Here is a 13492-nt window from a genome sequence, read left to right as displayed (position 1 = left end):
TAAATAATGGTATCTTCTAAACCTGAAAAATGTTAACAAGTCGAATTATAAGAATCCACTATATATATGCGTACGTACTAAATATATGTTTACTAACTTGTGGGGAAGGATAAATGGCAAAGAATGAAAATATTTTTATATATCTTGTTTAGAAAACGTATTTAAGGAAGTAAATTTACCTAGGTATATTCTATACATTGTATGTCATAGCATTGTAACCCCTGAAACCACCATTTAAATCCTTACTTACCTATCCTACTGGCGTTACTTAAGTAACGCCCAGATACTAAGATTTTAAAGCTACTATTTACAGTATATCAAAAGCTCCATCGGTGGCAGAAAATGCTGATTTTTTTTAAAAGACTGTATTTAATAAAGGTGTGCCTGGGATCCTGTTCCTAGGGTAGGAATTTAAATTTAGAGTGCGTACTCAGGCTCCCTGGTTGAAGGGTTAAACCAGCTTCCAGACCAAATTCGCATTACTTTCTTCTAGAAATTAGCAGTTGGATCACCGTTTGAAGCAAGAGAATTCCCTTTATCCACTTTTTTCATGTGTTAATTCGTATCTATTCATAAATTAGAAAATAACCAGTGGAGAATGTTCAAAGAGCATTGCCAGAACGAACTTAAAAAGAATTAATTTCTTTCAATACCAATACCAGTTATTGATTCAATAATTACTGCTCATTAGTTACTAATAATTATTGAATCAATAACTAATGACGCAATAATTGTTGAGTCAATAACCCATGACGCTTAATTATTGAATCAATAACTGGTATTAAACAGAGTGTCAAGTTAACCAAGAGGATAAGATAGTATGGCTTCGCTAGGAAGTCGAGCAGTTTGACGGCAAGGGTTTACCAGGAGTCAAGCTCGGAGCTCTGGGTCCTAAGATATTGCATACTCCGTCTAGATAGTACGATTTTGAGGGATCCAAGAGCAAGTAGAATGTTGAATTCGGTCAGTCGCGCCTAAGCGATTGCGTACTCCCACCATGTGCATGACATCCAAGGGTAACCACTTTGACGCAAGGTGCCGATGGAGCCCAAAACTGCAGTTTATAAAGGGGTCGGAAAGGTTTGCCCTCGAAACAAATTTAGGTCACCGGTTGAAAACCTAATAGGCACAAAATCTGCACCAGACTCTTAAGCTGAAAGGTTGGGCATGCGTGGTAACAAAAAAAGTCCTGAGAAGGAACGAAGTAGTTGTTACTATCCTGAAAAGAAAGTTTGATTGGTCTGCGCACGGCACAAGGACCAAAGTCAAGTAGAGAAAAGTTAATCTTGGTGCAATCAAAGACGTTGGGAATATCTGGGGAACGGCCGCCAGTTAGCCAATAGACACCGGCTACTATTTGGTACCAAAATGTTTACCATCTTCTTACGTATTGATCAGCCCAATATGATCTCTCTATGACTTGCGATTCACGAGATATAGCTCCTTAAATCTCCTCAAATTGGAATTTTTTGGTCAATATCTCGAGAACGGTAAGAGTGATGCAAAAGCTTGCATCACTTTCTCAGATAGTTTTTGATGCTTTATCGAATGGAGGGCTCAAAATTGAAAAAAATCGCAAATAACAGACAGACAAACACACACACAGAGAGAGGGGGCGGAGAATTCAGTAACGAACTTTCTAAGCTCGTTGAAAATCGGACAGTTGGTTCAATGATTTCTTCTTTCCAGAGTTTGCTTGGAAAACCAGTCATTTATTTTACGAAACTCGGTTCTTTTTTGTTTATGATTCATATATTCTATCACCCTGTCAAAGTTTATTGCTAAACGAACGACAGTTGACTAAATAGCAAACTGAACCGTGAAGTGCATGAAATTCAGTAGGTCATTGAATCGCTTATACTGTTTGAGTTGAAATCGTGTAACTAAATTACTCAGGATATTTAACGTCGCTTTTGTTGTTACCTAATTATGTATAAATTATCATTTTAATTTCGGGCTTTATTTCAGATTACTTTAAAAATGTGAACAAAGCTAAAGTGGAAGATGGAGAACGCAAGGATGGATTCAAGAAGGAAAATCCAAAAGTCAAACAAGAGGAACCGAAGAAGCAATGTGATCCACCAAAACCCGAGGAACGCGGACGGAGGCGCAAGGGGATTCCAAGGAAGTTTGTTAGGTCAGTTCAAACTGAGTATAATTTCAGGGTAATGAAAATTTATGCTAGAAGAAACTGATTTAATAATGACAGTTTATTATTATGAATTTGTCTTCACGGAGGCAAAAAGTATCAGGCACTTTGGAAGCTCGAATAGTGGTGAAAGGGCAGTGTAATTATAACGTGTTAAGAGGGAAAGAGTGGAGTCCAATATTACTCCACTTTACCATATAGAACAAACATCGTGTGCGTGGGTTTCCTCGAGGTTCTCCCGTTTCCTCCCACTTTCTTCATTACACTGTTTCATTCTTTACTCATTATCATCGTCTCCTTTAGCCTAGCCGGCATAACCGTGGGACGTAAATCTCAAAGATTTCATTTCATTTACCATATAGAAGATGAACTGTTAGTATCAAAGTAATTTCTCCTGCAATATGCCTATTTGGCTGGAATTAACTTTGTATTGAAAATTATTTGTAACTCTTTAAATGTTTAATCATTTTTACTGAAACAAATAAACAGTGAAAATGATAGTGTTAATTCAACACAATGGCTCTGTGTTACCCGCGTTGTATTAAATTTTGACACAAGTCTGTTGCTACTTTAACTATCTTGCACTTGAGAGTGAATTGTTGCTATGCTAGTAATTTAATTCACCATGTGACGGGATGCGGAGTCTTTTTAGGAACCCATTGGGTATTGTTTTATATACCGTTGGCAAACACTCTTAGAAAAGCATTCGCATTATTATTAAACTGTCATAGTTTTTCTGAAGGATAAAATAAAGTGTGTCATACATTATTTATGAGTGGTTACGAGGAACGAAATACAGTCAGCGACGAAGGGAAACATAGTACACACAGAAATAAAATAGATGGTAGTATTTCCAATCAGATAAACGTTGTTAGAAAATTCATACGCTCACATAATTATTTTCGTATATAATTACAGGAGGTTTAATGCATTGTTTATTACTTGGTACAAATGAAAAATATACCAGATAAAACTTGTTCATAGCAAAAACAATTAACACCTACTCTCACTGTCAGTTACTAGATATTTATGATATGAACTCAAGGTCATGTATACGCTCGTGAACGATTTTGAACACCTCCGAACTCATTTTGTCTCGACACGTTTGGCTCAACCCCATCCTATGCTACTGGATATACGTTACGCTACAACCGTGATCACATCTCACCAGCAACTTACAACGATATTCCCATGCATTATTATACAGCTATCTAATATTTTATCATTTACAGCTAGATCATGATCTCTTGGGTCCCGAAATTTTTGCCATTTATCGACCATGAAAACTTTTATCACATATTTATCGATCATATGCAGTGCAAATACCTACTCACAGGGGGTTACCTATGTCTACATCAGTTTTTGAATCGCCCAGAAACAGAAGATAACTTCATTTGTCGTAACTAACATCTCCCTGTAATGTGGTCTCCAAAGTATTGCATTTAATCTGTAATTCATTTTCTCCAATTTTCTCTTTTCAGAAAGCCTCAACATTCACTACTTTGTAATTTGGATTTGTTCTGACCATGAGCATCACATATTACTGACATATTTATATATGTTTCCTTAACTATATGTCTATGTCATCTCATTATATCTCTTCGTAAACGCAGGGGAAATGATGAAAATATCCCTGAAAATTACTTTTTTTTTTTTTTTTTTTTAGAAATTTCAGCTTCCTTGCTGTGCTCCTAGAGTGATGTATCGCACAAATGAACCCAAATAATATTCGGCTGACAAGTCCTAGACTAAAGTTTTGTGAAGTTTCGTGACGTACGGTTATAGGCATGAAAATAGGATATTCTTCGAAATATATTACAACAACCAGTATACGAACAACAGCTTGTTAAATGATTATAATTAATATACAATCACTCCACAAGCTGTTGTTCGTATCCTGAATGCCAAAGGTTTATGTTTTGCACTCCACTCTCTATAATTATGCAGGGTTTCCAACGATATCATACGCATGTCCTAATAATATATTACAGATAATTTTATTATTTATTTATTTAATGTGCGTACCCCTATTTGGATCTCAGGAACAAGTACCTACGAGAAAGGTATTATAAAGAGTCTACATCTTATAACATATTTTTGTCAGGTTTCACTAAATATATATTAGTTATGAAGATGTATAAGGATTTCAGACTAAGGACAATAATTATTATAGCAAGAATAACTTTTGAGAGAAAGAAGCGAGAAAGGGTGATAGATATTGAGAAAGGGTATGTTTTCATAAGTAAATCAGTGATTCACAACCAAGGATATTATAAAATAGAGAATCCGCCCATACGTATCATTATCATATGAACTCAATGAAGCCAAAAACAAAACCGAGCATCGTCTGAGCCGGAACGTCTGATTGGTTACTCTCGTTTCCGCCATGATTGTTGGCTCGAAACATTGCGATCTTAGTGGTGCAGAGTGGGCAGAGTAGGTGTGGCGAAGCTGTGACGTATGGTTTCACGATTTTGTTGTAGGGGCAGATCCTCTATTTTATAGTGTCCTTCTTTACAACGGTGTGTCACACAGTTTTATATGATGAATCGCAAAATTTTAGAATTTAAACAAGTTAATTTCGTTTCACAGTGCAAAACTACGGTAGGCTTTTAAAATATGGGAATTCAATACTCAAACTTGAAGTATGCATCTATAACTACTGGATGCAATAGAGTAATAACATCAAAGATTGAAAATGTTCCTTGGACGCTGAATTCATATCGAAAAACCATTATTCGCTACCCCTTACTGTTTATGTTCTATGGCGATAAATGATAAAACTTAAATTATTAATTCGAACCATTTCTGATTTGAATAGAGGGAGTCTTATTCTTGCGACGCTGAATCGATTTGCTGAATCGTTTTGATATCGCTTACCGCTTTTCCTCTATGCGAATAAGCATTCAAACCGAAAGTGCTACTAAATTCCAGCTATTTCAGATTTTGGTAGAGCGTTTTGCTTGGTGATGGTATGTTCTTTAGGTATGCTGAATCGATTGCTAAAAACAATTGCTACCAAATATTATTATTTTTGTTTAATAGCGATCAACATTGAATGAGGAAACGATTGATTTCTACCACTTCCTGTTTGATTACAGAATTAATGAAAGAGATGGAACCTATTCTTGAGACGCTGAATGAACTCCAAGAAAGCCGCTTCTCGATATCGCTTACCGTTTTGCCTCTATAGAAATCAGTACTAAAACCATAAATACTAGTAAATTTCAACCATTTTCGGTTTTGATAGAACTGTGGTGATATGTTCTCTTGAGACACTGAAGTGACAGCAGGAGACAACTTATTGCTATATATTACCCTTTTTGTCCTATGGCGATAAATGTTGAAAGCAAAAATGACTAATTTTAAACATTTCCTTTTTGAATAGAGGGTAAACAGAGGAAATATAATCTATTATTGGGACGCTGAATCGATTGTACTTTTTTAAAAAAATGAAGAATGTATGTATCAAGCTTCATCTTCCTAATTTGAGAGAATTGTGTGACACTCAATTTTTCGCATAGATGTTCAACTCCCTACTCCTAGGATATACAGTTTAACCGAAATAAAAACTGGAGTTAATCTATGGCCCAGTCGTGTACCAAAAATTACCAAATTCGGTCCAGCGGCCTAGGAGAACTTCGCCGACAAACACCATTGCAATTACAGTAAGTTTAATATGGATAGGAAATTCCACTTTACCTTCCCCTTAAAAGAGAATTTTCAGAAAACCTGCGTCACAGATCCACCGATATTAAACAAAGAACTGATATTCCAAGTTTCATATTCTTAAGATAAGAGAATCGACTCAGAAGACTAGGAAGTCGAAGACTATTAATTAATCAAGTAATGTTATCTTTTATGCCAACTATGACACTCTAATGGTATTTTGTTAAGAATTGCTAACATAACAGCTTCACTTACATTAAATTTATTAGGAGAATTTGGCATATTGAATACAGTTGTTGGATAATCATGAAGAAGTATATTAGGACTTGCTTTATTATCTTATTTTAGTGCTGCGTATAGACAATATTTCTGTTCATAAACGTACACAACGTAGAGCTTGTTATCCTAATCTACATTCTTGTTGAGGAAGTAGTGTGCGAGAATACATATTGTTGTTTTTACACTGATTTCCTCTAAATATGTTAATTTTCTTTGCTAGCCCGATATTTATATGATTATAAGTGCTTGAGTAGTTTAGTTAAAATCTTAGTTTGTGCTACTAGAGATCGTTAGTATGATCCTTGGGCCGTAGTTTGACTTTTTTTATTTGTATAATTAGATTTTATTTTTAAGTGTTAGATATTTTTAGATGTTATATTTATTGAATAAGAGGTTGTAAGATTTGATTTGATTTTTAGTTTAGCGTCCCTTTCAGCAGCGAGGCTACATGAGACGTAAACTTACAGCTTAACGGAGAATTCGAACCACATTAGCTCCTTCCGGGAATTGAACCCCGCCAAAGGCGCGTCCGTTAACCGTTTACCCAGGAGGAAACTCTTATAAGATTTAATAGAAGTAGAATTGTAATTGTATTTTATTTGATTGAATATCGCATGCATTACACTTAAACAATTGAATACAAGATTTGTACTGTATAATTGTAGTATAGTAATTTATTACAAAGATCAGTACATAAGTTCTGATTCTTATCTTAAATCGTTTTAGTATACTAGAATTAATATTTGTTCTTTCAATAACGTTATTGATTATTTCTCCCAACTTAATTAGAATTTTACTTGGTTGAGATAGATTAGAGTTAGTTTCATATTGTTTGGTTATCTATTGTTATAATGTTCGTTCATGTAATGTGGATATGATAACTGCTCTTTCTAATCGAATTCAGGATGTAGCAATTTTATTAGCAATTGCGTGAATGTTAATTTATCGAGGTTGAAACTGTGTATTTTGAGAACAGTTTTAACTAACAATAAAATGGTAATCATTTCTTTGTTTTTCATTATTTTAGCTGCTATAACTGAAAAGAGCCCAAATTTATTTTTATATTTGACTACCAGCTGCGATACTTGCTCCAGTATCTACATGAGTTCATTATTCTACACTTGTAACTGCAAGGGTTTATTTGTTGATTCGCTTTAGTGATTTTTCGACAAGTGATTATACAAGTAAAATCTTATTATTATTATCTGGTTTAACAATATTCATGTCTGGTATTGATGCCAATTATGAAAATGATTTAAAGAACATTATTTCTATATCTACTCAGAGCTATTTTTTTTAAGAAATAACCACATCATACTGAGTTAATTGATAGTTTGAGTTTGGCTATACTGCATGCAGTTCTCGAGATACACTGTAAAAAATTTCATAGGTAAATTTACAAAAAACGGTGGCAATCTGTTTGCCACGCCTGTATGTAAATCAATTTACGCCTATAAAGTAAAATTACTAATATGAAACGGTGTAAAATTACATTTTTATCAATAAAAATGTCATAATTTCTTATAAATTTACTGTAAATTTGTAAAAAGACCCAGCAAATTTTGTAATTTAATCTAAGGAAATGTATATCAACTTGCAAAATGAAGGGTAAATGATTTTACATTGATATTTGGTAATTTAATTACAAAAAAAAATTTCAGTGTATAAGGCGTACAAGAAAACTTTTGCTGAAATATATTGGATCTTTTGATCCAAAAAGTAAGAGCAAATTCCTCTTACAATTACTAATAATCAACTTATTTGTCTCAAACGTATTCATTAAACCTATTATAGCTGAAATTAATTCAATTTCCACAGAACCAGTTAATTAGAATCTAAAAAAACATTTCACCACTAAAACAAAAAAAAATAATAATAAACAATATGCTACTTAGAATATAATATTATTTTAGCCCTCTCTATTTCTAGGGGTGTCGTTTGAGACTTCGTTTGAGGGGAAGGCAAAAGTACCACCAACATAAGACTTTCATGTTTTGTACTAGTATATTAGTAGACAATTGATTAAAGTATATGTACTCCTCAAACTCTTGGGGGTAGCATTGCCCCCTCCTGCCCTCTCTAAATCACGCCCCTGTCTATTCTAGGAAGTAATTTTGTAATTATATTATTTAATGTCCCTGGTACAAAAGGAAAATTTTTATATCATTTTTTACACAAAAATATTTTAACACTATTTTGGATTCCTTTACAGTACTAATTAACTATAACACAAATGAATTAGTTTTTCTTTACCAAATACAATAACATAATATAAAGTTGATTAACATATTCAATTTAAATAACATGATTAAGGTAATCATATAGTTAATCAAAATAATCTGAATTGCACAAAAACCTTTTCGATGTAATTGAATAGCTCAACTAGTAAGCTCTATTTTGATATATTATAGGTATACCTTTCGGTACATCCTGCGTGTTACAACTTATCTCATCTAAATAAATAAGAGTGACGGGCGATGTGAACATATTCTAAAGACATACTCATATAAGCTACATGGCTTAATTTTATATTCAAATTCACCTCCATCAATTTTTTTCAGCTAGAATTCGCCGTAGGCACTCTATTGTAATCCATCTCCACTGACTGATAACTTGCACCTTGGCCTAATGTTTGTCTTAATAAAGATATTGAAAGTATTTAAACAACTGCTATTTTTATAGCACCATCAATTGTGGCGGTGCACAAACTGTAAATACAACAGTAAGTAAAATATACGATCGATCACAAGACAGCTTCCTTTAAATAGTCTAAAATACCGTCAATTTCTTTGAGTTTCAAGCTCTAACTACCACTTCCCAGGTTTACTAATTTTACGGTAGCTAATCCAAGTCTAATTAATAATTTCAGAGTATCAAACAAAGCATCATATTACTAAATAACAATTTCACCTATAAATATTAAATTAAATTGTATATAGAAATATAACTGCGGCTACACTTTTACCGTCTGATATTCCTCTCTAGTGCCCTGTTGTCTCTCTGTCGGAGCCGGCACGAATTTTGCCAGGCCTCCAATTTTAAACTACTTCAAACATTACGTAGCAAATAAAAACAAGCATTGAGATTTAATAATTTAATAAGCACACATTTTCAGGATGTTGTGCTGCCATCTCACCCCCAAGGTTGAGTGTACAATTAAGTAATAAGAGATGGGAAGTTAGGAAAACTTTATATAAAAGAAATAATGATGAAAAAAGTTAATTACAATTATAAATTAACTATAGTTGACACTCAAATTAGAACTAAATTACCTCTTTTCACAGCTTGTTATAGGATATATTTTTTCACCTTCAAAATTGAATCATATACAAATATATTTATTTTCTCCCCAAATGTATGTTTCTAGCACTAGCAATTATTGGATAATTTAAGCATATTAATATTTATGTAACTATTGTCGGTATATTAAAGATACTTAATAAATATAAATTGATACTAAAAATCTTTATTGCTGATTTAAAATATATATATATATATATATATATATATATATATATATATATATATAATTAAATTAACATAAAAGCATCATTATCAATAAAAATGTAATTATATTTTTATAAAAAAAACTGCTTTAAATAAGAAGCCTGACTAAAGAGCTATTGTATTTGTTGTACGATGATAAACCTTAAAACCGGAAGTGATTATTTTCCACTGCTTTCGGTTTCCATAGTTGAGATGGAATTTATTGTTTGAATGCTGAATCAATTCCAGAAAATTAATTGTTGACATATCTTAGCATTTTTGCTCTGATACCAGTCGACAGTCAGACAGACGGACGCACGGGCATAGCTGTTCTATAGGACTTCCGATATTTATGCATTGCATAGTTTGAAAGATTAATAATACAGCTCTATAAGCAATTATAACTTGTATAAACTTTACCTCTTATTAAATTGTATAATCTATTATTTTCATGATGCATACATAATAGGCCAGTTAATTTTATCTTTCCTTGGACTAATGATCAAACTAAGAGAGCCACAAGGGCAGATCTCAAGGGCTACCTGTGGTCTTCGTACCATTGTTTAAGAAACAATGCCCTAGGCAACTACTTTTATAGTTAGAGATGTAAGTAGTACTGTATCCTGTAGCGTAGATTGACCCGAGATTTCTAAATTAGAAAACTTATGATACATTTCACAGGTGGAGATTAAACTATTTTCGATTCTAATTGAGCCAATAGGGAGGGAGACAGTGGCTCAGTAGTAGAGCATCACCTCTGGTGGTAGCGATTCCTGGTTCAATCCCACGCAATGTGAGTTTTTGGTGGACAACATCGTGTCCGTGGGTTTTCTCAAGGTTCTCTCGTTCTCACCCACATTCTAACTTCACCGATTATTTTAGAAATATTCCCTTTCATCAACTGTATGTTTTAGCCTCTAAGGACGTTAAAGTAAAAAATGCTATTTCTTTTTCATTTGAATTAAAACAATTTGTAAATAGTGTTGAGAGACTCCTAGTGGGCGTCCTAGGGTTAAAGCAAATTTAAACCTGAGTTACTACTCAATTGCGTAGAATAGTTATCTCACTTTCCATTTTTATCTTACAGGCTCCCTCAAAGTGATTCCACTCCTAAGGAAGGAGGAGCACAGGAATCCCCTCAACTACCGGAAGCACCTCGTCCTGGCACTTCACATGACTTTTAAACACTGAGTATGGTGTTCAACAGGAAAAGCTTGAAGATTAATTTTGTATTCGAACACCATTGTACTGAAACGCCGATATATTTTTTTTCTTTTTCATTAAAAGTGCCATTATATATATAAGACTGAAACGTTGATAAGTATATGGGAGTTCATTGTTGCTTGAATTTGCTTATATATGTATATTGTTGTTAAATTGAAATTTCTAGTCTCTGGTTAAGTTTTAAAATCATGCAACATGACTTACGCAGTTGTATAACTTCTTAAGCTTAGTTGAGTAGTTCTTATATTTATAGTCATAAAATATGACCTCAACTTTGTGTATATGTGATTATAATTGTACCGTTTAGAAGATTTAATTTATGTGTTACTATTTGAAAGTAAATTTTAGTTTTTACCAGTATCGCCAATACGCATACAGTATGTGCTGTCTTGTTAAGTGATTCACAAAACGTAACTGAGGTAATTACCCAAGCGGGTTTATTATTATCATCATTATTATTGAGCCTTCCCAAAACTAAAATTACTGATGACATTTTTACTCTGTTCTGCCTTCGTATAGTTAGTATCATTCTTTGCAAATACAAAATAACTTCAATTATACAAGTTCTAGTCATCCGTATCTCCAAATTTCCGGATCTATATGAGAAAATAAAAATTTCATATTTAAAATAAACGTTTAATGAAATGTGTTCTTATTGAATATATTGAAATGTATTCATTCATTTATGTATTCGTTTTTTAAAATATCATTTCCTGGGAATTTATATAAATATGTGAATCAAATTGCTAATACCTCTGGAGTTATGTAAGTACGCACTACTGTACTGTATTTCCAGTTATATATAGCAAAACTAATCTTATTTTCAACATACATTACATCTACCCTTTTTAAACAAAAGCAATTGAAGAGCTCTTTTATTTCACATATCTTTTTAATGATTGTACTAATTGGTTGAATTTCTGTATAAACGAATGGCGTTCAAAACTCAATAACCCAGATAATTGTAGTTTTACTGTATGTACAAAACTGATACAAGGGTTGTTAAACTCTCACTGGTACGACATCTGAAACGAAATAAAATGTTGGTAATTTTACAAAATTTTTACAATGCATTTGTGGGATATTGTAGTTTAACTTATAAAAGCAAGTGCTTATGACTTTAGTATTCTTCTACAAAGATGTATGGTAGAGACAAAGGTTTTCCAAGTATTTTTACTAAAACAATGACGACAAACAGAAGACTGAAAATATTTTATTAGAATCTAATATACTATTAAAATTATTTTACAAAATATTTCTTTTTCCAATATATCTGCAAGATATTGTTTAAATTATTTTTAAAAAGTTATTATAATTCTAGTATCCTTATTCAAAGATGCATGGTAGAGGAAAAGAAATTTTCCAAGTATTTTTACTAAAATGATAAGGACAAACAAAAAGTTGAAGGTATCATTATTACAATCTAAAATAATAGTAAAAGCATTTCACGAAGTATTTTTACAATACCTGCAAGATCTCGGTTAACTTATTAACAAAGGTACTTATAATAGCAGTATTCTTACGCACAGATGCATGGTAAAAATATTTTTAAAATTGAGAAAAGATTTTCCAAGTATTTTCGCTAAAGTGATTAGGAAAAGAGAAGGCTCAAAGTATTGTCAGAAGAATCGAAAATATTAGTAAAATGATTTTAGGAAACATTCTTACAAATTACTGTCAGATATTGTTATTTAAATTATTAAAATAGTATGTGCATTTATAGTTGGTAATATTCTTTTTAGAAAAAATATGATAAGGAAAAACACAAGCCTCAAAGTGTTATCAGTAGAATCGAGAAAAGTGTCCTTAATTACTGTCTCTGATACTGTGATATTTCGTGATTATTCCTTCCTCGGATACCTGTTCATGAACAATGAGATAGCACATCAGTATACCCTTAATGACTTTCTGTGATATTTTCTGATTATTGAATTCATTTCTCGGATACCTGTTAATGAACAATGTGATAGCACGTCAGTATTTCCTTAACTACTTTCTGTGATATTTTCTGATTATTGAATTCCTTCCTCGGAAACCTGTTCATGAACAAGGTGATAGCACATCAGTATACCCTAATTTATTCTCTGTGATATTTCCTGATTATTGAATTCCTTACTTTGGCATCTGCTTATGAAGAATGTGATAACACATCAGTATTTCCTTAATTACTTGCTGTGATATTTCCTGATTATTGAATCCATTCCTTGGAAACCTGTTCATGAACAATGTGATAGCACATCAGTATGTCCTTAATTACTTTCTGTGATATTTCCTCATTATTGACTTCCTTACTCTGGTACCTGTTAATGAACAATGTGATAATACGTCAGTGCCCAGATATAAATTACATATCTGTATTATTACGTTATACTCAGCTAAGCAAAAGTTGTACTATGTTTAAAAAATATTTTATTTTTATTGTAAGTTTGAATTGTGGTATACTTGTTACAGAATATTTTGTATGCCAGAAGTTGACAATAAAAAAAGAACTCATACAGACTTGTAGTTATTTAAAAACACTACTACAGTTTTTATGTGACAACAAAGTTACACCGTCATTGTAAGAGCACTAGCCTATTAGCAAACTTTCAGGAATTAGATAATTTTGAGCAAAGAAAAAGGTTTTTAATTATTTTGAAAATAAGCGTTTATTTCTATACAGTTTGCAGTAAAAGGGCAAGAATT

At 32.5% G+C, this 13492-nt stretch overlaps 1 protein-coding gene across 1 annotated transcript in view; it reads left to right on the top strand.

The window, feature by feature from the left end:
• LOC145674665 (uncharacterized) overlaps nt 1–13237 on the top strand; it is a 29327-nt gene extending 16090 nt beyond the window's left edge. The window contains exons 3-4 of the mRNA XM_081744888.1: nt 1969–2137; nt 10671–13237. Of these exons, the coding sequence (XP_081601014.1) occupies nt 1969–2137; nt 10671–10767 (266 nt within the window). The 3' untranslated portion in view covers nt 10768–13237. The remainder of the gene's footprint in view (nt 1–1968; nt 2138–10670) is intronic.
• Nucleotides 13238–13492: the final 255 nt, after the last annotated feature.

This window comes from Thermobia domestica, chromosome 17 (assembly GCF_964235325.1).
Source record: "Thermobia domestica chromosome 17, izTheDome1.hap1.1, whole genome shotgun sequence".
Lineage (NCBI taxonomy): Eukaryota > Metazoa > Arthropoda > Insecta > Zygentoma > Lepismatidae > Thermobia > Thermobia domestica.
Note: the sequence above shows the minus strand (reverse complement) of the source record. Positions and strands in the feature narration are given on the sequence as shown.